Genomic DNA, 25,286 nt, shown 5'->3' on the forward strand with positions numbered 1-25,286 from the left:
AGTCTCTCACTTTCGTCCTCAATTGGAGAAAAAATGCACTTAGTTTAAGAAAAAATGACTTACTTAGATTTGCATTTTTTGCAGTGCATTGCTCCTTAACCTCACTTTGCTACCTCCACACACCACTGCAGCAGCTGGCACCAGTTTCAGGGTGAAAGTATTTATCAGTTTTTCCCACCTCACATGCTACTGGCCTAAATGGCCTGTCGCCACAAAAAAAAAAAAAAAAAAATGGAGAAGGAGAAGGAGGCCAGGAAACCAATCCCAGGCTGGCGCTTCCAGAATATTCCCAAGTCTCCCTATGGCCAGTCTGGGAATGCCTTTCACAGCGGCGGATTTACCATCAGGTAAAACTAGGCAGGAACTCTGTTTCCATATATAGTTAATACAACTATTCCTTATTTCTGCTCATTAATTATGTTATTGATAAAAATCCTTTGGCTAAAATGCCATCAGAACGCTGATAATATTAAGTGTGTCTCAGCCCCCCCCCCTTCAGTGTCCACCATATTGGATCAGTCCATTTGCTGCACATGTTCAGAAAGGTCCAAACAGACAGCAGCAAACCATTTGAAAACAAACCATGCAAAGAGCAGTGTTGCCAACTTAGCGCTTTAGTCGCTATATTTAGCCACTTTTCAGACCCCTCTAGCACTTTGATTTCTAAAAAGCTCCTAGCGCCAAATCTAGAGACTTTTTTCTGCTACTGGAGACTTTGGAGACAACATCTAAAAGCAGCGAACTCTGCTCTCCAGAGCGAGTAGATTGGTAACCCCGCCTCCTGCTCTCCTCTATCTTGTCTGCTGTCATGATTCATGCAGCTATTATTTCATCCAAATGAAAAATGGAGAACAGATAAGCAGATCATGGCTTGTCTACAGTGAAAAGAAGGACTGGGTTATTTACTTTGGCCTTTTTGGAAACACAGGAAGGAGCAATCAGCTAAGTGAGCTTAGTGCTTGGAAAAAATCTTTCATTCCTTTAGAGACAGCATGAAAAGTCAGCTGAGTACAAAACATAGAGAGGAAAACAAGAAGAAAAGGGACAAGAAGAGAGGGACACAACCTAGAACAGATCATGGATGTCTATTCTATTAACATTTCTCTATCTGGAGAATGGGGCTGTTTATGTGTTCTCTATTCAAAGGGGCCCCCTGCCTGTCTTTGCCCAGGGCCCCACATTTCCTAAATCAGCCCCTGCTACTACCAGGTTTATCTCTTCACATGCAAAGTTGACCTGAACTGCTTCCTATATGTCTTGTTCACAGAGTAATGACATCAGAGCTTCTTAAAATGGAAACATCTAAACTGGAAACATCGTAAACCTCAAAGTAAAAATGCTCAATTCTTCATTTTGTCTCATGTGAACCGCCTGTCAATACTCTGGAATCGCTTGATGGGTTTTCTGCAGAATTTCCTTGGAACTGTCCTTATTCTTCCAAATCTCTGCTCCTCGTTATCCCAGCACACAGTCTGCTCATTTCCCCCATCCAAAAAAACCACACAATAATCACTTTCAAGCGTCTAGTGTTTCTCTGCTGCCAAAAACCTTTTGTTCTGGATCCAAGCTGCAGAAACATCTGGATCCAGCTGCTGCAGCTAAGAGACTCTGACAACAGAAGACATTTGACAGCTTAACAATGTTTTCATGTTTCAGGGATTTCAGTGTTCATCATGTGCTTGTAAAGGTGAGCCCGTACCAACGGATCATTAAACTGTGATTGGTAGTAAGCAATTAGTGCAGTTATCAGCTGTTAAAGAGCAACATTTGGAACAAACAAAACTGGTTTCTGCTCTGCCTGTTCAGCGCTGTGCCAAGGTCCAATAAAAATAGAGAAGCAATTTGACTGGGAGAGCTTTCATGGCAGCCTGGGTTGGAGGGCATGCCTGGCCTACATCCAGGGTTCCTGGGAAATGGAGCAGAGGAGGAGGAGGAGCTGGACGGCCGGACAGCAGTCTCTTCATCTGCCTCCACCTCCTGAACATCTCCAGCAGAAGCAGCCGTGCAGCTCTGTGACTGAGGGACTCCGGGGTTTGGATGCAGATGGTACTGATGCAGCAGCAGAACTGTGAGTGACTCCATATCTTGGCTCTCCTGCGGTGCTTTCCACAGGAAACCTGTTCGCTCTGATTCTGGCTGAACATTAACCGTGACTCACTTTAGGTCTGCAGAGTTTTTCCTTCAAAACCTCCAGAATTTAAATGACAAAATAAATCTGAATAGCTGAAATATCCTGCTATTAAAACTGATTGAATAGAAACAATATATATATATATATTAAATAAACTGCACATTCTGTGTCCTGATGTCAGGAAGTTTTTCAGTTTTCTTCCTGAATTGTTCAGGTTTTGTGTTTTTCCTCTCCTCCTGCTCTATGGTTGGTTTCCAGTTCCCAGTCGTTGTCTCTGGATATCCTCAGATTCCTCTCTGCTGTCTGCAGGTCGCTCTGTTTCCACCTGTTGCTCATCACTGACCTGCATCCAGTGCTGCTCCTGTCAGGACTGATGCTCTTTGGGTTTTTGTGGGATTTCTAAGATCATTTCAGTCGGTGTTTGTTCTGCTTTTCCATCCCTGGTTTGGTTTAAATGGTTCTTAGTACTGCTGTGTTGCAGTAAGAAGGTCCTGGGTTTAAATCTTTCTGCATTTTCTCCTGAAAAGCTCTCAGAAGCTGCTCTCCTCTTTTATTATTTTACATATTTAGATACAAAAAGTGCACTTGTAGGATGAACTCCTGTGGCTGCAGGAGATATCTGCCAGCTTGACCCCAGCCTGCATAGAGAGGCAGCTGTAGACGACGAATGTTTGCTTTAAACATCCAGTTTAAATTATACTTTCAGGCTGAAAGTACTTTCATCTTTTATTTTGAAAATATTTTGCACAGCAGGTTTATACACTGCAAAAAATGGAAATCTAAGTAAGTAATTTTTTCTTAAAGTGCATTTTTTCTCCAAATGAGGACGAAAGTGAGAGACTTTGCCAATGGAACGAGACAATTTACATTTAAAATAAGAAAAAACAATTATATTGTCTTATTTCAAGTTCATATTATCTAATTATCTTATTTTAAGAGTAAAGATACTAATTTCATTGGCAAATCCTCATATTTATCTACTTAAATTAAGGGTAAATACACTTAATTTAAGAAATTTTTTCTTATTTCTAGAACGTTTTTGCAGTGTAACCTTTTACAGTAATTTACAAACATAGTGAGGATTTCACTGAAAGCATTAAAATTCAGCTCTTTCTATGTTGAATTACCTTTAATCGCTTTGGGTTAAAGTCAGAAACCTCAGAGGTAATAAAAACGTTGGTTCTTTAAACCCGAACAAGTTCAGAATACGCAAATATTTTTTTGGAAACTGATTAGCTCACAGTTTTTGATTGAATAACTTAGAATATTTAAATTTGAATTACAACATTTACTTAATTAACAATCAAACATAACTATTTCACTAAAAATAAAAATTGTGCGTGCTCTGTATTTAAAACATATTGTAATTTGTATAATTTATTTTATTTCTTTATAATAATTTGTTAGGATGATATGGTATTCAAAAGATAAACGTTTATAAATTCAAACATTATACAGTAACCAAAAATATCATTTTAGAAAGCTCATAAACTAAACTACTAAATTACTTATATTTTTTAAAGTTCAGAAAACTCAAACTTCTTCACAAAACAAATGCAGAATATTTTAAATGTTTTTATTTGAATGTATTTTTCTCATTACTTCAGTCGTCCAGATCAAATATGGCGTCTTATGAATCAAACTAGCTTAGAAGGGGAACATTTACAAATATAAACACACCTCATTTGGTGATGTGAAACTGCTCACATCTTGGAAAAATCGGTATACAACTATCCATGAATGTATTATAAAAAATAGGTTTTAAGGTTTTGAATGAATCACTGCAAATGTTATTATTATTATTATTTTTAAATAAAAGCCATTGGAAAGCCAACAGCTTAAAACCATCTTCCAGTGAACTTACAGCTCTGTACGGTGGCCCTGAAGTGCAAAGCGCAACTACAAATCTAAAAGTGCAACTCCATTAAGAAAAACACAATTACATTAACCTACCGGAAAAGGTAGGTACCAGTGGGAAACATGAGACATCGCTGATTGGACAACGGCGCCGTTTGACCCGTCGTCCAATCAGCTGATAGGTTAATGTAATTGTGTTTTCCTTAATGTAGTTGCGCTTTTAGATTTGTAGTTGCAGTTTGCACTTCAGGGCCAACGTAGCTATGGCTATTCTACTTTACAAAACATAACTTAAGACCATAAATTACTTTAAATGAATAAATAAGAAATTCAACATATAACCAAAAAGTAAATATTAAGATGTAAATTCATTGCACAGAAAAACAAAAATAAAAAATAAACCTAACTGGATGTGCTCTCTTCATCCTCTGACATGGGAGCTGGCTCGGAGCTCGTCTGCCTGGCTGTGTGTTTCCTGGACGGGGCCGCCTGTGGAGCTGGTTGACAGTTGCCTTTTGTATCTATGCTTCTTTTTCTATGTCTGCTTCTGTCTCCTTGAACCCCAGTGGGCCTCAGCAGATGGCCGCTCACACTGAGCCTGGTTCTGCTGGAGGTTTCTTCCTGTTCAAAGGGAGTTTTTCCTCTCCACTGTCGCTACAAGCATGCTTAGTGTGAGGGATTGCTGAAGAGTCAATGAGTCGATGCAATCAGCTGGTTTTCCTTAGATAGAAAACTTTGAATCAATCTGACTGGATGATCCAGTGTTGCCAACTCAGCGACTTTGTCGCTATATTTAGCGACTTTTCAGAGCCCTGCAGCGACTCTTTTTCAAAAAAGCGACAAATCTAGCGAAATTCCTGGTGTCTGCTGTTGGGCACCTCCCCCATCTGAACCCCGTTCTCCCGCTTCCCTAGCACTCCCTCTGAGCGCTGCAGTCAGAGCCACGGCATGTTTTCCCTCAGCTTCCAGACCGTAAATGAACGGCGTGCATGAGCAGGGATTGACGGCGCAGGTTGATCACGCTGAGTCAGCTCCCTCAGTTGCTGAACCTGCCATAGAGAGCTTTGACCAACTGGACCCACTGTTTCTGTGAGCAGGCGAGCACAGCCTGTGTGTGCAGTGAAATCTTATTAATAAAAAAAAAATTAACAATAATTACCATTATTTGCTCACATTGTCATTGATTCTTTGTGGTATTCTTTTGTTCCATTTAGATTGTAAAGGTAATGTAAAAAATGTTATGGTTCAAAATGTTGATGTTTCACTATGATTTTTAAGCTCCTTTGTGGACCACAAGGGGAAAAGAAAAAGTTTTTAAAAAAGTTAAAAAATATATATATATATTATGCAAATTAGGCAATGAGGTCATTCAGTGACTTCTAGCGAGAGTTGGCAACGTCCTTGGACGGAAAAAGTTAGCTTCTCCAGCATCTAAATGTCCTCACTATGCTAAACCAGTCCTCACACTGGAAAAAATTTAAATCTAGATAAGTCATTTTTTTCTTAAAAAAAAGTGCATTTGTTCTTAAATTGAGGAGATGAAAGAGACATTTTGCCAATGGAACAAGACAATTTAGATTTAAAATATGAAAAACCAGTTGTGTTGTCTTATTTCCAGTGCATATCATCAAATTATCTCATTTTAAGAGTAAAAAAACTCATTCCATTGGCAAACTATCTGATTGATCTACTCAAATCAAGGGTAAATAGACTTAATTTAAGACATTTTTACTTATTTCTAGATCATTTTTCCAGTGTACTATGCTAAACCAGTCCTCACTATGCTAAACCAGTCCTCACTATGCTAAACCAGTCCTCACTATGCTAAGCCAGTTTAGAGCATAAACAGTAGTGTATAGGATTTCCTGAAAGCGCGTTCACGAGTCTACGGAAACCGCGGCAGACCAAACCAGACGAAAGTGCGCATTCAGCGTCTGCTCTGCCGATAATGCAAGCGTAGAAGAAGAAATGTGCTGTTTACCTGTGCAAAGAAAGAAACAACGAAAGAAAAATGTCTGAGGACTTCAGTGTTGAGGAAGAGCATGAGTTCTTTGCCGAGCTGAATGCGCACTTTCATCTGGTTTGGTCTGCCGCGGTTTCCGTAGACTCGTGAACGCGCTTTCAGGAAATCCTATACACTACTGTTTATGCTCTAAAAACATTCTAAATGACTTCGTTTCGAGTAAATTATGGACGCTACCCACTCAGGACACTTGGAATACATTGGACGAGCAGTATGGAGGAATATTGACACGTTTTTTGTGGACTTTTATGGACCTTTCTGCCTCGGGCGCCGTAGACCTCCATTATTTGAATGTCAGCAGACAGCAAGAAGCCTCCCAGATCTCCAGATGCATTTGAGATATCAAAAAAGTACTCCAGAGTGTTGTTCAGCATGGGGGTGAGTAGAAAATGAAGGCTAATCATGTTTTGGGTGTACTATTCCTTTAAGGGCAGAGTGCAGGAAGGTAAAATTAATTAAATCAAGTAATGCAAATAAAAATAAATAAATTAGATAAAATTCAATGCTTCTCAAAATAATTATGAAATGATAAGTTAAACTTACTACGACTGAGTAATAGGGCCTATACTGTTATCACTACGTGTTAGATACACTGTGTACCTTTATTACGGTCTTCGTACAATTTTGAACAATTGTGTTGGAAGCTCAATGAAAGCTTTGAGTGAAACTACAAACAGAAACAGAAAATAAATGTGCATCAGCTCTAAATTCACAGAACAAACTTCCAGCATTATAAAACATAAATTAGAATTAACTCCAGTTGTTGCTAAGAAACAGTCACTCCAGCAGTTACAACTATACAAGAAAAACCTTTGGGATATGGCTAATTCCTGGAATAAACATATGCAAAAAAGGATCTCCAAATAAACTGTCATGTTTTGGGTGTACTATTCCTTTAAGCAGAGGCTTTTAGCTTGTATTGAGGGGTCAGTTAATTCCCGCAGACATGTTGACTCAGCCGAACGTATCTGAGTCACATAAGCTCAGGATCTGTAATGGTTTTGGTTCTGTTTAAGTTTTATCTTTGAGTTTTCATTGCTTTTATTTCCATTTTGTGTTATTCTAGTTGTTTTTGATGGTATTTGTGTTCATAGGTATTTCTTGTTTGCCCTCTGCTGCCCTCTTGTGTCAGTCTCCTTTTCCCTAGCTCCCTTCTAGACCCCTCTGTTCACACCTGCTCCCAATCTGCTGATTAGCCTGGTTGACAGGACCCAGAGGGCGACACTAAAGCTGAAGGTGGTTAAAAAAAAAAAGGGTAACAGAGGCAAGAATCCAAAAACATAAATCCATTAAATCCAAAAGTACTGATTACTAGTGATGGGTCCAGCAACACTGATGCGCCGGTGCGTGTGTCGAGCTCAAACATCAAAATCCAGACCAAAGCGCTTGGAGGAAACCTACGCAGACATGGGGAGAAATGTCCCTGCTGAGACCTGGACTCGAATCCAGGACCTTCTTCCTGTGAGGAAAGAGTTCTAACCACTGCGCCGCCATGCCGCCAATTGCTCAGGATTGATGCCACATTAACTGTAGGGAAACTGCTATTAGATTATCAGGGTCTCATTATACAAATCTGACATTTTTTCAGGGCTGTATTGACGTTTGGTGTCTGTCTAAAAACACTAAACTGATCTATTTGAAACATGAACTCCATGGATGGCTCATACTGCATCCATATGCATCACGTTGATCAAATGCTCATTGAATCGTCTAACCTGTAACATTTCTCTCTGTTTACAGCATGTGGCCAGAAAGATGAAGCAGATATCTTCTTCGTAATAGACGACTCAGACAGCGTCACTGAAAGAGACTTCGCTGACACAAAGGACTTCATGGCTGGCTTCATTAAAACATTTCGCATCAAACTCAATAATATTCGCATTGGGCTGGTCAAATACTCTGACTTAGAGACACTAGAATTCTACCTGACCAAAAAATCATCTGTTTTGGATGTGGACAAGGTTCTGGAGAAGGTTACCCACCAAGGGGGCGGGAGGAGGACGGGTGGAGCCCTGGATTCCATAGACTCTCGTTTCCAGCTGATAACGCCCGGCGTTCCAACCTACCTGATCCTCGTCACTGCAGGACAGTCTGACGATGATTTCAGAGAACCAGCAAGGAAACTCAGGCAGCAAAACGTCACCGTCTTTGCTGTTGGTTTAAAGGATTCACCCCTAGATGAGCTGCAGGAGATTTCTGGGGACTTAGAGCGGACAATTTATATCAGGGATTATTATTTGCTAAAGCAGATCAAAGGCGATATTCTAAGACCAATCTGTGGTTCAGCAGGTGAGGACATCAGCTGCACTGCCAGGAGGTGTAAAGTGTTGTTAAATGTTTAGTTTGTCTTCTTTTTTTGTCACATTCAAATGTTCCAGATTCTAAAACAAATGTTAATCTCAGATGTGATATGATTAATGATTTAAGATCATTCCTTAGCAAAAACAAAGCAACCGGTCCCTAAACTCTTAACTAGGGATGCACGATATCGGGATTTTGGCCAATATCCGATATGCCGATATTTTAAAACTCATGTAGCCGATAACCGATATCGATACCGATGTTAAAGCTGGACAAAAATAAGTAGTCATTGAAAATAGCAGTTTTGTTATCCATTTCTGACACTTTGAAAAATAATATACTCAAATATATTTTCATATGCTGATATCAAATAGATTTTTAAAAACGCGGTATCGATCTATTTTACTTTCAAAATCTGGTGAAATTTCATCGTTCTGTTACAAACTCTCGTGATATTTTGCAAATTCTTGTGAGATTTCGTTAGTAAAATAGATCGATACCGCGTCAATATATCAACATATAAAAATATGGCAACATTTGGTGAATTTTCGGGGGATTTCGTAGCATAACGATGACATATAGCAATATTTCATTAGTAAAAGAGATTGATATGGTGTTTTAAAATGGCAATATATCAGCATATGAAGATATTGGGATATTTTAATGTATCAAAATGTTTTCCCTCATCTTTAGAAGTTTTAAAGTCTGTAAAAAAGAAGTTTTTGAGGAAGAAGAAGAAGTAGTATTTTTTTTTTATTTAAAAACTTAGAAGTTGATCAAATATCGGGTTAAATATCGGTGGGGTGGCCGATGTCCGATATTCAGTTTTAAGGCCGATACCGATAGGGAGCCGATTATATCGTGCATCCCTAGAATTTCATGCTTCAAAATTGGAAATATGGTAAAGAAAAAATTGTGTAAATCAAAACAGTGAAATGTGTCAAATAGTCATAAAATTCAAATAATCCAGTTTGCAACATTTGGTCCAAATTTGGACTTTAACATGCGTAAGATGCAATGCTTAAGACTAGAGAGCTGGAATTTTAAAGAGTTATTGTCCACAACAGGAAGAACAAGTGTAATAAAAAAAAAATCCTTTTTTTTTTATATAAGTGGAAAAAGGTTTTTTTTTTGTCATTATTGAAGTCACATAGCTCTAGTTGTTTAAAACCTAGAGTCTGCACACATATCTCCAGAAACTAGAAGGTGTTAGCTTTCAAAGGAGATACATCAGAAGCATGTAGGATTTATATTAATTTTTACACCTTTGTGCACAAGCTATAAAAAGGTAGGTGGTACTAAACCCATTTTGGCAGAATTAGCTGCCATCAAATGTCTCTAGCGTCCCTCAGGAGGACTTTAAAACTCTGCCTTAAAGAATTAAATTAATTCAGACACATTGGAGGGTTTGGACCATAGCTGTTGCATTGGACTGTTGTCCTGATTTAGAACCCAAGATTATCTTCAGCTGAAGATCATATATTCAGGTTCAGGTTTTATCTAATATAGAAATAGAACCTGTGTTTCCAGCAGTTTTGAGCTATTAAACTAGACCCTGCAGTTTTATTTGGGCCGCCTTTTACAGGATGGTACTAACAGACATTTTTGTTTTTCTGTTTCCAGTTTGTAAGGATTCACCCAGCGACGTAATATTTTTGACCGAAAGCTCTGACAGAATCTCTGCGGAGGACTTTAGGAAGATGAAAGAGTTCATGAAATCTGTCATCAACAAGTCTATTGTCGGCCCAGACGGCGTTCATGTGGGGGTCATGCAGTTCAGCGATGACGCTGAATTAGTGTTTTCTCTGAAGGGTCAGAAAGACGAAATCCTGAGATCCATAAATGGGATGAACCAGTTATATGGAGGCGTTCAAACCGGACGAGCCCTCAGTGAGGTTTCAAGGTACTTCGATGAATCTGAAGGAGGACGACCCAAACTGAGGCAGAACCTGGTGCTGATAACATTCAGTGAAGCAGTTGATGAAATCAGAGGTCCTGCAAAGGCTCTGAGGGAAAAAGGAGTGGTTATCTTTTCAATTGATGCCCAGGACGGTAGCTACAGCCAGCTGACTGAGATCAGCGGACCTCCAGACAGAGTGGTTAATGAAGTAAAGGTTGATCTAATACAAGAACTGGACAGCATGCTGGCCTTGAAGTTCTGCGATCCACAAAGAGGTAAGACTGAACCATGAGCATCTGGTAAGGAACAATGAATTAATTAACATTTTCCAGGATCTTGAATGAGTTTCTTTTTCCTTTCATCAGAGAGTTTTATGAAACTCTGTCACAGTTAACAGGTACATCTGAAACAAATATCAAAAATATCCCTTTAACCTTTATTTCAGAATGTGAAACTACTTTATAATATAGATTGTGAAATAAAGATAATGAAGAGTTAGATCCTGTGAGGACCGGGCTCTCCATGCGAGGAACACCATACCTGATCTGCATGGAGGAATGGGCCAAAATACCAGCAACAGTGTGTGAAAACCTTGTGAAGACTTACAAAAAACGTTTGATCTCTGTCATTATATAACAGTATAATAGTCAATATATAACAATCAGTATATAACAAAGTATTGAGATGAACTTTTGTTATTGACCAAATACTTATTTTCCACCATATTTTGCAAATAAATTATTTAAAAATCAGACAATGTGATTTTCTGGATTTTTTTTTCTCATTGTCTCTCATAGTTGAGGTTTATCTATGATGAAAATTACCGGCCTCTCTCATCTTTTTAAGAGGAAGAACTTGCACTATTGGTGGCTGACTAAATACTTTGTAGTATGTAGGCATGAAGAATCACCCCAAGATTCAATACACTTGAGACATGAACTTAAGAAAACTTAGTGTGCAAAAACATCCCAATTGGTTTCTTTTATATAACTCCCAGCGTCCTCTGAAGGCTCCCTGCAGAGAAAACTCAATCAGATCATCATGTCAGGTATTTTTTTTTTTTTTCAAATGAAAAATAGGAAAAAATCCCTATTTTCGATATTTATGTTGTTGTTTTTTTAAACCCTGAACTATAAGTTTTTATTATCTGCAGGTCGTACTGATCGCAGTTTTAAGAAATGAAGGCCTGCTATATATCTTCTGTATTCTATGAGTTTCACTTTCTGAAATGAAGAATAAAATATGTATTCAGCTTTTTTTGCAATGTTTCAGGCTTTGTGAGATGCACTCATACACTCCTAAACAAGAACTTAAGAGAGGAAGAAATGAAACCTGTTGTGGTGCCGGTGTTCTGTCAGATGAGCATACGGGAAAAAAAACCTTTAAACTACCTCGACGGACGTGTATCCCTATTGAATTAATCTATAGAATTACTTACTTATTGGTGTTTTTTAAAGCGTATGATGATCTAACCTTACATTGTTTTCTTTTGCACATCACTAAAGGGAAATACGCCCATTGAGGTAGTTTAAATTTTGTTTTGTTTTTGTACAAAACTAAAGGGATAAATGCATCTTGCATACAGTATGCGCATTGACTAAAGGAACGATGATCTGACAGAACATCGGATCATAAACTGGTAAAACAAGGGCTTGAAAATGCAGCAGAAAAAAAGCTGAGCAAGAGACAAAACAGAGAAGTGGGGAATAATTTCACATAACTTTGACTCTTTCACGTCATTCCCGTTCAGGCGTCCATCATGACTCCCTGATAGAGAACAAGCTTTCAGGCTTTGAGCCGATTCAGCTGCAAGAATCCTGAACTCTGACACAAATGGAGGACGTACTGATTCACTGCAGCCCAGTAACCCACTAATGGCTGCTGTGGGATAAATGCATGAAAATAAAACCAGGGCCATATTGTGCAACTTTAGTAAATTTATTATGCAACCCGGTGGGAGTATTAAATGTGCAGTTTAATCAGATATTATTCAGACTTTCATATATTGTTTATGAACACACGACCCACTGGCTGTGTGATAGAAAAACAAATGAAAGACTGAACTGAGTTCAAATCCTGGTCAAACAGATAATTCTGCACATATTTGGAATAAATTATCCACAACTGAAAATCACAGGTGAGAATTAAAGAAGTAGAAATACTTTGTTACTTTACTTGTTTCATTCTCCACTCAGGAAACTTTGTCCAGTCAAAATGTTTATGGATGGGAAGCAAAATGTCTTTAACTCGGAAAACAAAGTCCAGTGTTTTTTTTTTCTTTTTTTTTTTTTTATGACTTTGACCTGGATGACTGAGAACCTTCACCAGCATATTAAAAAGTACATAAAATAAAATTAGACAAAATATTACATAAGTAAAGATACTCAAAAAAACTACAGTAATCAAGTAAATATACTTACCGCACTTCCAATTCACAATGCAAATCCATTAGACAAATAAAACATTATTTGGCCAAATGTCCATCCATTCGTCCATCCGTCCGTCCATCTTCCTCCGCTTATCCGGGGTCGGGTCGTGGGGGCAGCAGCTTAAGAAGGGAGGCCCAGACTTCCCTCTCCCCAGCCACTTCTTCTAGCCCCTCAGGAGGAATCCCAAGGCGTTCCCGGGCCAGCCGAGAAACATAGTCCCTCCAGCGTGTCCTGGGTCTCCCCCGGGGCCTCTCCCCGGTGGGACGTGCCCGGAACACCTCACCAGGGAGGCGTCCAGGAGGCATCCTAACCAGATGCCCGAGCCACCTCAGCTGGCTCCTCTCGATGTGGAGGAGAAGCGGCTCTACTCCGAGTCCCTCCCGGATGACCGAGCTTCTCACCCTATCTCTAAGGGGGAGCCCAGCCACCCTACGGAGGAAACCCATTTCGGCCGCTTGTATCCGCGATCTCGTTCTTTCGGTCATGACCCAGAGTTCATGACCATAGATGCGGGTAGGAACGTAGATCGACCGGTAAATCAAGAGCTTCGGACCGGTACAGCGCCCGCTTCACGGCAGACGCCGCACCAATCCGCCTGTCGATCTCCCGCTCCCAATTTGGCCAAATAATACTTTATTAAATTATTTGCTTTATCAGGAACAAATAACCTTCAGTAAATGATTCTTTACCCGCTTTGAAATAGCTAGCCGCAAATAGACATCAGAATTCCATTAAATGACTTTTGGTCATAATTTGGTAATCGGAAATGTAACGAGCATATGAGAAAACACATGAACGCTAATGTTATATCAGTGTTTAAACCCAGAGTGAAAAACAGCCTGTTATAGCTTTATACCAAGATTTCAAAATACATGGTAGCAGCCTTGGACTGGTAATCTGTGATACGCAGATAGACTTTGGTTCAAATTGGGCGAGATTTCGCATCTTTTTGGCTGGAAAACGTGAGTCAGTGACATCTGACTGACTGCGACTGAAACCTTGAAAGCTCGCGAGATCAGGATGGTCTCACGAGGCTAAAAATGTGGGATTCAGAAAAAGATGTTGAAATGTCTGAAAGGTCGGACACAGGCGAGAGCGTATCGGGAGATGGAGACCAACAAGACCTCCCTCATCCTTGGCCCTATCTCAGAGAACTTTTAGAAATAGTCTTAAAAATTGAGCTTTCAGTTCATATAGTGGCATCTAAAGGTTACTTTATACTTTTATACTTTAAAGGAATAGTACACCCAAAACATGATTAGCCTTCATTTTCTACTCACCCCCATGCTGAACAACACTCTGGAGTACTTTTTTTAATATCTCAAATGCATCTGGAGATCTGGGAGGCTTCTTGCTGTCTGCTGACATTCAAATAATGGAGGTCTATGGCGCCCGAGGCAGAAAGGTCCATAAAAGTCCACAAAAACGTGTCAATATTCCTCCATACTGCTCGTCCAATGTATTCCAAGTGTCCTGAGTGGGTAGCATCCATAATTTACTGGAAACAAAGTCATTTAGAATGTTTTTAGAGCATAAACAGTAGCGTATAGGATTTCCTAAAAGCGCGCGCCTGCGAGTTCATGAGCCTACGGAAACCGCGGCAGACCAAACCAGATGAAAGTGCGCATTCAGCGTCTGCTCTTGATAATGCAAGCGTAGAAGAAGGAATTTGCTGTTTACCTGTGCAAAGAAAGAAACAACGAAATAAAAATGTCTGAGGACTTCAGTGTTGAGGAAGAGCATGAGTTCTTTGCCGAGCTGAATGCGCACTTTCATCTGGTTTGGTCTGCCGCGGTTTCCGTAGGCTCGTGAACGCGCTTTTAGGAAATCCTATACACTACTGTTTATGCTCTAAAAACATTCTAAATGACTTTGTTTCGAGTAAATTATGGACGCTACCCACTCAGGACACTTGGAATACATTGGACGAGCAGTATGGAGGAATATTGACACGTTTTTTGTGGACTTTTATGGACCTTTCTGTCTCGGGCGCCATAGACCTCCATTATTTGAATGTCAGCAGACAGCAAGAAGCCTCCCAGATCTCCAGATGCATTTGAGATATCAAACGAAAATGAAGGCTAATCATGTTTTGGGTGTACTATTCCTTTAATTTGTTTTTAGAGCACATAGTTTTTACACTTTTACTTTGGTAAAGAGGTCAAGTGATACTTCAATTTTTAAACTGCAGTATCTTTACTTCTACTTAAGTAACAAATGTGTGAACTTTTTACACCACTGGCAAAGCAGTTCCTGAGCAACACATTGTAACCCCACATTGGTCTCTGGGCGCCGCACAATGGCAGCCCACTGCTCCCCAAGGGCATGGGTTAAGTGCAGAGAGTTCATTTCATTGTTCTGTACTTGTGACATTGGAATGACAATAAAAGCTGGGAAAAAATGTTCATGAAACTGGTGATATGTTCCACTTCTGCCTTCAGTGAAATAATGGAGTTACTGGTATCCATGTGATTAAGACCATCCTACCTTCCCCACTGATCTGAATCCTTTAGAAAATGTTTGAGGATGGGTGGTCGGTGAGCTTTAATGAGCGTTGCAGCTGTCCATGAAGCCACCAACCTTTCCATATTCCGACTGGATGACGTCATTTTTTGGCCATTTTGTTAAAATCACAGACCAGGAGATGAACAACCTGTCTAACTTGTAGACATTCATCTTCCTCTGTTTTGCTTCCTGCTCCAGTTTCTTCTTTTTACATTTTCAATCTAAGATTCTGCCTCATTATAAATTATAAATAAAGCAAGTTGATCATGATCAGGAGTGTATCTCTGAAAACCACTTTAAATTAAAGCTAAATTAATGCACCGTGACAACCGTCTGTTGTTAACCCATCTGATCACAGCAGTCATGGTGCAGACATAGGCAATGTGGAGTCAACAAGTCATCTCCATGTCATGTATTTAATCTACCCAGCCAATTAACCAGGTGAGTTCAATCTGCACAGGTTAATTCACGGTGAAGATTGGACTCACCTGCTTCAGTGGCTGGGTAGAACAAATACATGACATGGAGATGACTTGTTGACTCCACATTGCCCATGTCTGTCATGGTGTTTTTTAGTGTCACACAAGCTGATATTTTGTTTTCGCTTTTTCTTCTCACAGATTGTAAGAAGGTAGGAAGAGCTGACATTATCTTCCTGGTGGATGGCTCAAGAAGCATAGGTGACAGATTCATAAGCATGCAAATATTTATGGACTCTATAGTGAACCAGACCATAGTCAGTGAGGACTCTACACGTTTTGGAGCCATTCTTTACTCCGAAACACCTGAAGTACAGTTTCCTCTAAACAAGTATTACTCAAGTGCAGAAGTTCGTCAAGCTATTACTAGAATGAAGCCACCTGATGATACAACCTACACTGGCAGAGCTCTGGAATACTCGTTGCAGTACTTTGAGGAGAAAAATGGCGGCCGGAGAAACCTCAACGTTCGTCAGATTCTCATGGTGATCACCGATGGGGAAGCCCATGACACAGACATGCTAAAAATGCATTCCGATGCATTGCGAGCAAAAGGTATCACTGTCATCAGTATTGGAGTAGAGGACGCAAAGGAGGACGAGCTGCTGACCATGGCTGGAAACGATGAATCCCTTGTCTTCTTTGTGAAGGACTTTAAGATGCTTGAAACTCTGTACAGAAACATGTCTCAAATCATCTGCAACAAAACCAAAAAAGGTAAGAATGCATGAATAGAGGCAGCACAAACAGCACACACACAGTGTCACCCTACAGGGATAGTCACCCACATTTACTGTCCACACATATAAGTTCCACTGATGTACTGCTCACACATCTGGTAAAAGCTTAAAGTCGTAGGGAAATCGTATTTAAATGTCAAACCATTCTGGCTTAAACATGTAAATAAATGTTCTCTTTATCAGACCATATTGTGCCAAAAATTTGAAAAAAAAAAAAAAAAATCCTGTCTTAAAATCTGTGTTTTTTTTTCCATTACCTTCTGCAGGCCAGTTAGTTCTACGTCAGCCTGAACAACTAAATTTGGCCAATCATATATCAACGGTCATCTGTCAATCAAACTTTTTCGGTCATAGCATCTTGATTCATGTGTCGCAGCTAATATACGCAACGGTTGAAATCAGAATCCTTTCCTTTCCCATTGAGTTGCGTCCCAGCGTTCACGGGGATGGACGTCTGTGTCTTCGGCAGGCATAGAGCTAACAGAACTGGCAGCGTTGCGAGGCAAGGGCTCAAACATGTACGGCTGGAAGCCTTCTACACTAAACCAAGCTTCTGCCGCCCTGGCGTCCTCTTCCACAACATCTTCGTCCCCGCTTTCCTCCTCTAAATAAAAAATGGATGACGGAGGAGACTCATCCACGACCTCCGACACTAAACTCTCCTCCTCTTGCATGTTTCCGCTGTCCATAGCGTTCCTTGACAGCTTCGTTTCTAAGTCACCAATTTAGTGCTACTTGGTCCCAATGGAATTTCCCATTGGGAACCTGCTAGCACTAAGTTGCTAACTGGTTAGCAAGAGGCTTCCAACAAACCCCCCACGATCAAACTTGCTTGCAAACCTTCCGCCACATCAACCCTGCCCCCTTGATAATCGACCAATCACATTCACTTTATTCACTCGTGTAAAGTCGTGCACCACTCAGGAGAATTCGGAAATGCGACGTTTGGAACAGCTGCTTCCCTACGACTTTGTTGTGAACAAAACAGGCTCAGATGAAAAGAATTTATTAAATCCACAGTGTATACATATCTATATATAAATATATATATTTATTTATTTTTCTTTGACAGCGTGTGATGAGATGGACTTGGTCTTTCTGTTGGATCGCTCCGGCAGCATCAACACAGCAGAGCACAAGATCGTGAAAGACTTTACAGCAGATTTAGTGGAAGACTTTCAGATTGGTGAGAAGACTGTGCATGTTGGACTTGCGCAATTCAGTGCAGACTTTCAAGATGAGTTTTACCTCAATGAGTACTATAACAAACAGGAATTAGCTAATCGCGTACGCCAGGTGAGATATTTGGGAGGCAGCACCTACCTCGGTAAGGCCCTGAACTCTGTAAAGGACTATTTTAGCCCCTCACGAGGCAGCCGCGACACAGTGCCCAAGACCCTGGTGGTGTTCTCAGATGGTAATTCCCATGATGACGTGGAGGATGTAAGCAATGAGATCAGGAATAGGAAAATTACTGATGATGTAATAGCCATAGCAATTGGAGATATCTATGACACCGAGCTTCTGCAGATTACTGGGGACCCAAAGAAGGTTATTAGAATTGGTGATATAGAGAACCTACCAAGTTTCAAGAAGAAGGTTTCGGAGGCTATCTGCAATGATGAATCTCCTCCTCCTCCTCCTCCTACTCCTACTACTCCTCCTGCTCCTACTCCTGGTAAGATGAGAAATATGTTTCTGTTTCATCAGATTAATGTATTTTACCTGCTGGAAATTAAGTTGCCTCCTATTCCTTTTTTAGTTGAAAACTGCACCATCGATGTCGCCATTGGATTTGATATTTCTCAAGCCCCTAATGTGCCCCTGCTCAGAATTGTTAGTCCCCTCCAGGAAATCGTCCGTTCCATTTCCATCGTCAATGACCTCAGTAACCTGCCTCCAATCGAGACCAAGATCTCCTTCAGCATCATGAGTCCCGATGGCAGCTACTTGTACGACACAAACTTTGAGGCCTTCAACCCAGAAGTTCTGATGAAAATCTCGACCTTTTCTTGGTCCCAGGCCACATATATCAACTCGGCCTTGCTGAGTGGATTCAACGCCAAGTTCCGGTCTAAGTCTAGAGCATCTGTCAAGGTGAGGCCGTGGTTTCTATCAAAAAGGCTCTGAGGGTTTTGTCTCCTAGTTTCTAATGTAATATTTTAGCTGCATTATATCTAGAGGGAATTATTGCACTTGTGTGTTAGAAATAATCTAAATCACGTGAAATGTTAGGAAAGTTACAGCCAGGGGGGGATTTACCATTAGGCAATACTAGGCAGTTGCCAAGTGCCCCAAGTTCCTGAGGGCCCCATAAAACTCATTTACATTTATGGTTAATAAAACTATTCCTTATTTGTGCACATTAATTATGTTTTGATAAAAAAGCGTTTCACTAAAATAACATCAGAATGCTTATGATGTTAAAGCTACAGTGTGTAATAATTACAGGGATATAAAGTCAGAAATTTAATATATTATACATAACTATGTTATTTATCATCACCTATGAGCTCAGCCTTTTAACCATAATATTTGCGTTGCCTTAGAATTCGTTATTTATAATTACATAGGAGCGGGTCTCGCAGCCATGGGGGCAGACATCTTTGCGCTACGGCAAGCGCAGAGGCAACAAACTAGCGATTGCGAGATCTCCCATTACGCTCGAAAATAACTACGGCAAGTTGAGAGAGATGAACTGAGACGGTACTGAACAGTAGATGGCAGTATTATGCCTGAGAAGCGTTTAGTCTGCCTGAAACCAAAGAAGAAGAAGAAGCAGGTATACTGCGCCTCAGTAACAAGAAAGGTGAACAAGGCGGCAGGCGTGAGTGACTTTGCAAACTGTTTGGCACTGTGTGGCCAAACATCAGACGAATGGAGGATCATGCCTACTCTGTATCACAACGAAAAGCGGCGGACACCGAACCCCCGTCATCTAAGAAGCGGAAACACAACGAGAATAAACGCAAGCGTGACAAGAAACGACAAAAAACACAGATCAACATTGGCACGGCATTTACACGATGGAAGTCACTGATGGAGGAAAAAGGTTTTCAAAGTGACGCTCAAGTTGCCAGTTTTCTCTTGGACAGGTAATTAATCCTACACACACAATTGTCTAATATCACTGCAGTTTTTGGAGTACAGGATGCTCAGACCTGTCTAAAACAATAACATGCTGCGTGATGATGCTGTTACTCTCCAGTATACTTATTCAGCAACGTCCCTGACGTTTCACAGGTAATGATTCAGTAATTTTCTGTAAAATAATTTTCTGGATATATACCTCGGTTACTTCTCTCCGGCTCCTTTGGAGATCTTCAAGCCTTTCTTCCTCTGCTCTCACCCCGCTGGCACCGCTGCACGCCCACCCCACCCTCTCTGCCCTCGCCCTCTTCCTCGCCTTGTAACCCCCGTGCAACAAACATGACTTGGACTCTGTAAACGGGGAATATATATTCTTCCAGCGAACACAATCTCGCTGTTAAACTAATGACTACAATTACTTCATCTGTTTATATCACCATGCAAAGCAGCTCACCAAAACGTCACAACGATGTAGAAAAAATAACGGGTATATTTATTATCTAAAGTATACATGAAATCTATACCCTACACAGACTAATGAAATACTATCTGTAAAATTATCTATGTAAACAAACCTCATCACTTGAGAAGGTAGGTGATTCCGACGTCGTGGAAGACATTTTGTCCCGTAACGCTCGCCGTACTGTTGGGGGAGAGAAGCGGTGGGGGGAGACGTTCATGTTGCTGCAGTCTGCAGTCTGGACGTTAGATGTCGCTGAAAATTACACACTGTAGCTTTAAGTGTGTCTCCCCCCTTCAGTGTCCACCATATTGGATCAGTCCATTTGCTGCACATGTTCAGAAAGGTCCAAACAGACAGCAGCAAACCATTTGAAAACAAACCATGCAAAGAGCAGTGTTGCCAACTTAGCGCTTTAGTCGCTATATTTAGCCACTTTTCAGACCCCTCTAGCACTTTGATTTCTAAAAAGCTCCTAGCGCCAAATCTAGAGACTTTTTTCTGCTACTGGAGACTTTGGAGACAACATCTAAAAGCAGCGAACTCTGCTCTCCAGGTCATTTTATACAGTAGTAAAGTTTTTGTTTCCAGACAGGATTCCTGTAGGTATGTAAAGCGTCTGTTTCCTTGCATTTTGCTTTAAAGATCACATCTCTGCATTAAAGCAGGGAGCCAGTTTTTATTTTTAAAGTTCAAAGTGGGTACTGTAATAAGCTCAGAACACAGGACCCAGAATTCAAGGCGAGACAGACAGTGGGATAATTCAGTTTATTTCAATCAAACAAGCAGATCTGTGGCTGGGGCGTCTATAACTGGAAGCTCTGGTAGAGGGAAACAGATTAGTGAGTCCGATAATCAGACAGAGGATGATTATGTATGCACAAGCCACTAACCTGTTTAACAGTACAGTCCAGAGTCCAAAAAACGGGGATGGTTCCGGCCGGTCGACTGAACAGAAGCAGCTGCCAGAGAGTTCCAGACATGGAAGGCTGCAAAGCTGACAGGAGACCAAAGACACACAGGCAAAATAAAGGCTGAAGGATAATCTGGCACTGTTGCCTGGGAAACAGGAAGTTTAAATAGGAACCGGTACAGGTGCATCAGTTGAGGAACAGGCCAGATCTAGACAGGTAACGGAAATAAGCAATCAAGCCAACCATCAGCTGCAAATCATGACAGGTTCATTGTCTAAGGAAATAGTCATTTCTGCATTTTTAAAGCCATATGTCAGCGAAAGATCCAAAGTATGAAGATGAGAAAATGTGATACTATTCGCATTTTGAACAAAGCTAATCAGGTTTTAAGGTAGCATTGAATGCTGCATTTAAGGTTTCATCTTCAAATGTTAGCTTCGGTAGATGGTATAAAGCCTGGTGATGCTTCTCATCAACACGTTAAACTATCTGATCAACTTTACCCACCAGGTGCTGATCATCTTTTCTGATGGACTGGATGAAGATGTGATGAGAATGAAGCAGGAATCTAAGCGGCTACAAAACTCTGGTAACATTGATCCATATTTCCAGCTTAATATGTACATTCTGTTTACCATCGGATTTCTCTCTTATATCTTTTGTCACCTTAGTTCTAGTTTAGCTGTTAGGATTTTCCTTCCAACGGTTGGTGCAGAAGAAGAACACGCTCATACACATCCAACATTGACCCTAAGCCTAAACTTCGTTTTCCCTCCCTAAAAATAGTAGGCGAACTAAACTATAACGTGTTAAAAGTTAATAACGTATTTCCTGAGAAAATAAATGCCTTAAAATCCTTTCTATTTTATTACTCCTCTGTGTCCGATCTGTACCGGAACTGGGATCCTACTTCCAGGAGCTAACTTTTTGGGCTTCTGATTTAAACATAAATCTAGTCTTTTGCGTGCTAGCATTATGGTATACAATGTGTAATTGTAACGTGTAGTAAGCCCATGAAGGACAAGCACTAAAAGCAACGTTTAGGTGCATTGATTTTCTCCTGCAGATGACATATATATATATATATATATATATATATATATATATATATATATATATATATATATATATATATATATATATATAAAAAATAGAAACTGTCTTCAAGTATGCTGTCCTGCACATACGCTAATATTGGCCCAATTGAGACAAAACAGCTCGGTAAAATTTCAGTTTTTACCAGTGAACAACACCAAACGAAGAATTCACCATAAATTACGGAATTTTACAAAAAAATAAATACATTTTGATGGTGCATCTTTTCACACAACTCACCCTCAGCAACATTAAAACCATTGTGAGGTCTACGGGGAAGTGACTACGGAAGCCCAGGAGCAACATTAAGGGCAGAGTGCAGGAAGGTAAAATTAATTAAATCAAGTAATGCAAATAAAAATAAATAAATTAGATAAAATTCAAAGCTTCTCAAAATAAAAATGAAATGATAAATTAAACTTACTATGACTGAGTAATAGGGCCAGTCGTAAAATAAAGTAATATAGTAACATTATGAGAATAAAGTTGTAACATTACAAGAATAAAGTTATTCTATTCTATTTATTTTATGCCAACTCTTCCAAGAAGCCCTTTCTTCCCTAAAATGAGGAATGTGGAGCATCATGTGAAGTTATACTTTAGCATCGGTTTAAAAAATCAGGAAATCTTTTAGCAGCAGCATCAAACTGGGCAGGAGGTCAAAGTGGACTCTGGTTGCTGATTGGTGGAGCTGGTCGGACGTCATCTGCTGGGTGGAGCTCCAAGCTTTCTTTCTGAAACAGGTTGTTGTATGATGACTTCATTCTCGTAATTTTATGACTTTATTCTCAAAATAGAAGAAAAAACAATCCCTAGACTGGCCCTAATAATCCGTCGTAACTTACAAATACAAATTTGGAAAAGCAAAATAAGCAAAAAACAACTAAAATGCAGATAAAAATGGTTTAATCATGTTTTGACAATGTCAGAGAAAATGTAAAAAATCATAAAAATTGTTTCAGAAAAAGTCATAAAACATATTCTAAAAATGTGTGTTAGCGTTGTTTTGTGAGTTAAGGGTGGTCTGTAGGGGAAATACCGTACTTGCAATTGCAGGAGCCCTCGGCCCGCACCCACAGGCTGAGAAGTCTCGTGCATCGTGAGAGTCAATCTTGCTTTACGGCGAGAACTACAATCTTTGTTATTTAGACACATGCATAACAAATAATGTATGAAAACATGCTAAATTTTCAAACTCGAAAATTGGAACAAAATAGTCGTTCGCCTGTCTGCTAAGCTCAAAACAACCGCGCCTGGCTTGACGGAGAAACCAGGAGAACAGCTGAGCATATTTACAACAGTGCACTTTTACTTTCGCCCTCTGGGGGGAGCCTCGCTGGAAAATCAACACCAGGTGCATAGTGTACCTTTAAGCCAAAGGAATAAAGATTTTTACCCTTAAAATTAGTGTTGCACCGATTTTTTGGCCCCAATATCGATTCCGATACCTGGCTGTGAAGTATCAGCCAGACGCCATCTGTATGAAATTGATGTGTGTGTATATATGAAGAACTGCAGACTACAGGTGCTGGTCATAAAATTAGAATATCATGAAAAAGTAGATTGATTTCAGTAATTCCATTTAAAAAGTGAAACTTGTATATTATATTCATACATTACATACAAACTCATATATTTCAGATGTTTATTTTGTTTAATTTTGATGATTACAAATGACAACAAATGAAAATCTCAAATTCATCATATCAGAAAATTAGAATATTGTGAAAAGGTTCAAAATTGATGGCCCCTGGTGCCACACTCTAATCAGCTAATTAACTCAAACCACCTGCAAAAGCCTTTAAATGGTCTTTCAGTCTAGTTCTATAGGCTACACAATCATGGGGAAGACTGCTGACTTGACAGTTGTCCAAAAGACGACCATCGACACCTTGCACAAGGAGGGCAAGACACAAAAGGTCATCGCTAAAGAGGCTGCCTGTTCACAGAGCTCAGTGTCCAAGCACATTAATAGAGAGGCGAAGGGAAGGAAAAGATGTGGTCGAAAAAAGTGTACAAGCAAGAGAGATAACCGCACCCTGGAGAGGATTGTGAAACAAAACCCCTTCAAAAATGTGGGGGAGATTCACAAAGAGTGGACTGCAGCTGGAGTGAGTGCTTCAAGAACCACCACACACAGACGTATGAAAGACATGGGTTTCTGCTGTCGCATTCCTTGTGTCAAGCCACTCTTGAACCACAGACAGCGTCAGAAGCGTCTTGCCTGAGCTAAAGAGAAACAGGACTGGACTGCTGGTGAGTGGTCCAAAGTCATGTTCTCTGATGAAAGTAAATTTTGCATTTCCTTTGGAAATCAAGGTCCCAGAGTCTGGAGGAAAAGAAGAGAGGCACTTCATCCACGTTGCTTGAAGTCCAGTGTAAAGTTTCCACAGTCAGTGATGGTTTGGGGTGCCATGTCATCTGCTGGTGTTGGTCCATTGTGTTTTCTGAGATCCAGGGTCAACGCAGCCACATACCAGGAAGTTTTAGAGCACTTCATGCTTCCTGCAGCTGACCAACTTTTTGGAGATGCAGATTTCATTTTCCAACAGGACTTGGCACCTGCACACAGTGCCAAAGCTACCAGTACCTGGTTGAAGGACCATGGTATCCCTGTTCTTAATTGGCCAGCAAACTCTCCTGACCTTAATCCCCATAGAAAATCTATGGGGTATTGTGAAGAAGAAGATGCAATACACCAGACCCAACAATTCAGAAGAGCTAAAAGCCACTATTAGAGCAACCTGGGCTATCATAACACCTGAGCAGTGCCACAGACTGATCGACTCCATGCCACGCCGCATTGCTGCAGTAATACAGGCCAAAGGAGGCCCAACTAAATACTGAGTGCTGTACATGCTCATACTTTTCATGTTCATACTTTTCAGTTGGCCAACATTTCTATAAATCCTTTGTTTTTATTGGTCTTCAGTAATATTCTAATTTTCTGATATGATGAATTTGAGATTTTCATTTGTTGTCATTTGTAATCATCAAAATTAAACAAAATAAACATCTGAAATATATGAGTTTGTATGTAATGTATGAATATAATATACAAGTTTCACTTTTTAAATGGAATTACTGAAATCAATCTACTTTTTCATATTCTAATTTTATGACCAGCACCTGTACTTGGATGTAAAATAATTGCCATCATGGCTTCATGTCAAGCTGCTACCTTCCTTTGTGAAGCAGGAAACAGACTAAAACAAAGTGAATCCAGTAGAACTTTTTATTGCCTACCTGGAATGGGTGACAATAGATGAAGAAACTTTTGGCTCTCAAAATGGTATCAGTGCCCTATTTGTTTAGCCTGGGTGCCATTCCGAACTTAGTCCCGCCCACAACCTTTCAGGTCG

The 25,286-nt window shown here is 40.1% G+C and overlaps 1 protein-coding gene across 1 annotated transcript in view; it reads left to right on the plus strand.

The window, feature by feature from the left end:
* The first annotated feature begins 301 nt into the window (after positions 1-301).
* Positions 302-25,286, plus strand: part of LOC119796137 (collagen alpha-6(VI) chain-like) — a 73,848-nt gene continuing 48,863 nt past the window's right edge. Inside the window, exons 1-8 of the mRNA XM_038304553.1 lie at positions 302-347; positions 1,807-2,046; positions 7,752-8,300; positions 9,936-10,487; positions 15,767-16,342; positions 17,438-18,012; positions 18,127-18,462; positions 21,340-21,418. Of these exons, the coding sequence (XP_038160481.1) occupies positions 302-347; positions 1,807-2,046; positions 7,752-8,300; positions 9,936-10,487; positions 15,767-16,342; positions 17,438-18,012; positions 18,127-18,462; positions 21,340-21,418 (2,953 nt within the window). The remainder of the gene's footprint in view (positions 348-1,806; positions 2,047-7,751; positions 8,301-9,935; positions 10,488-15,766; positions 16,343-17,437; positions 18,013-18,126; positions 18,463-21,339; positions 21,419-25,286) is intronic.

Source organism: Cyprinodon tularosa, unplaced genomic scaffold (genome assembly GCF_016077235.1).
Source record: "Cyprinodon tularosa strain WSP-4 unplaced genomic scaffold, ASM1607723v1 ctg538, whole genome shotgun sequence".
In the NCBI taxonomy this organism is placed as follows: Eukaryota; Metazoa; Chordata; class Actinopteri; order Cyprinodontiformes; family Cyprinodontidae; genus Cyprinodon; species Cyprinodon tularosa.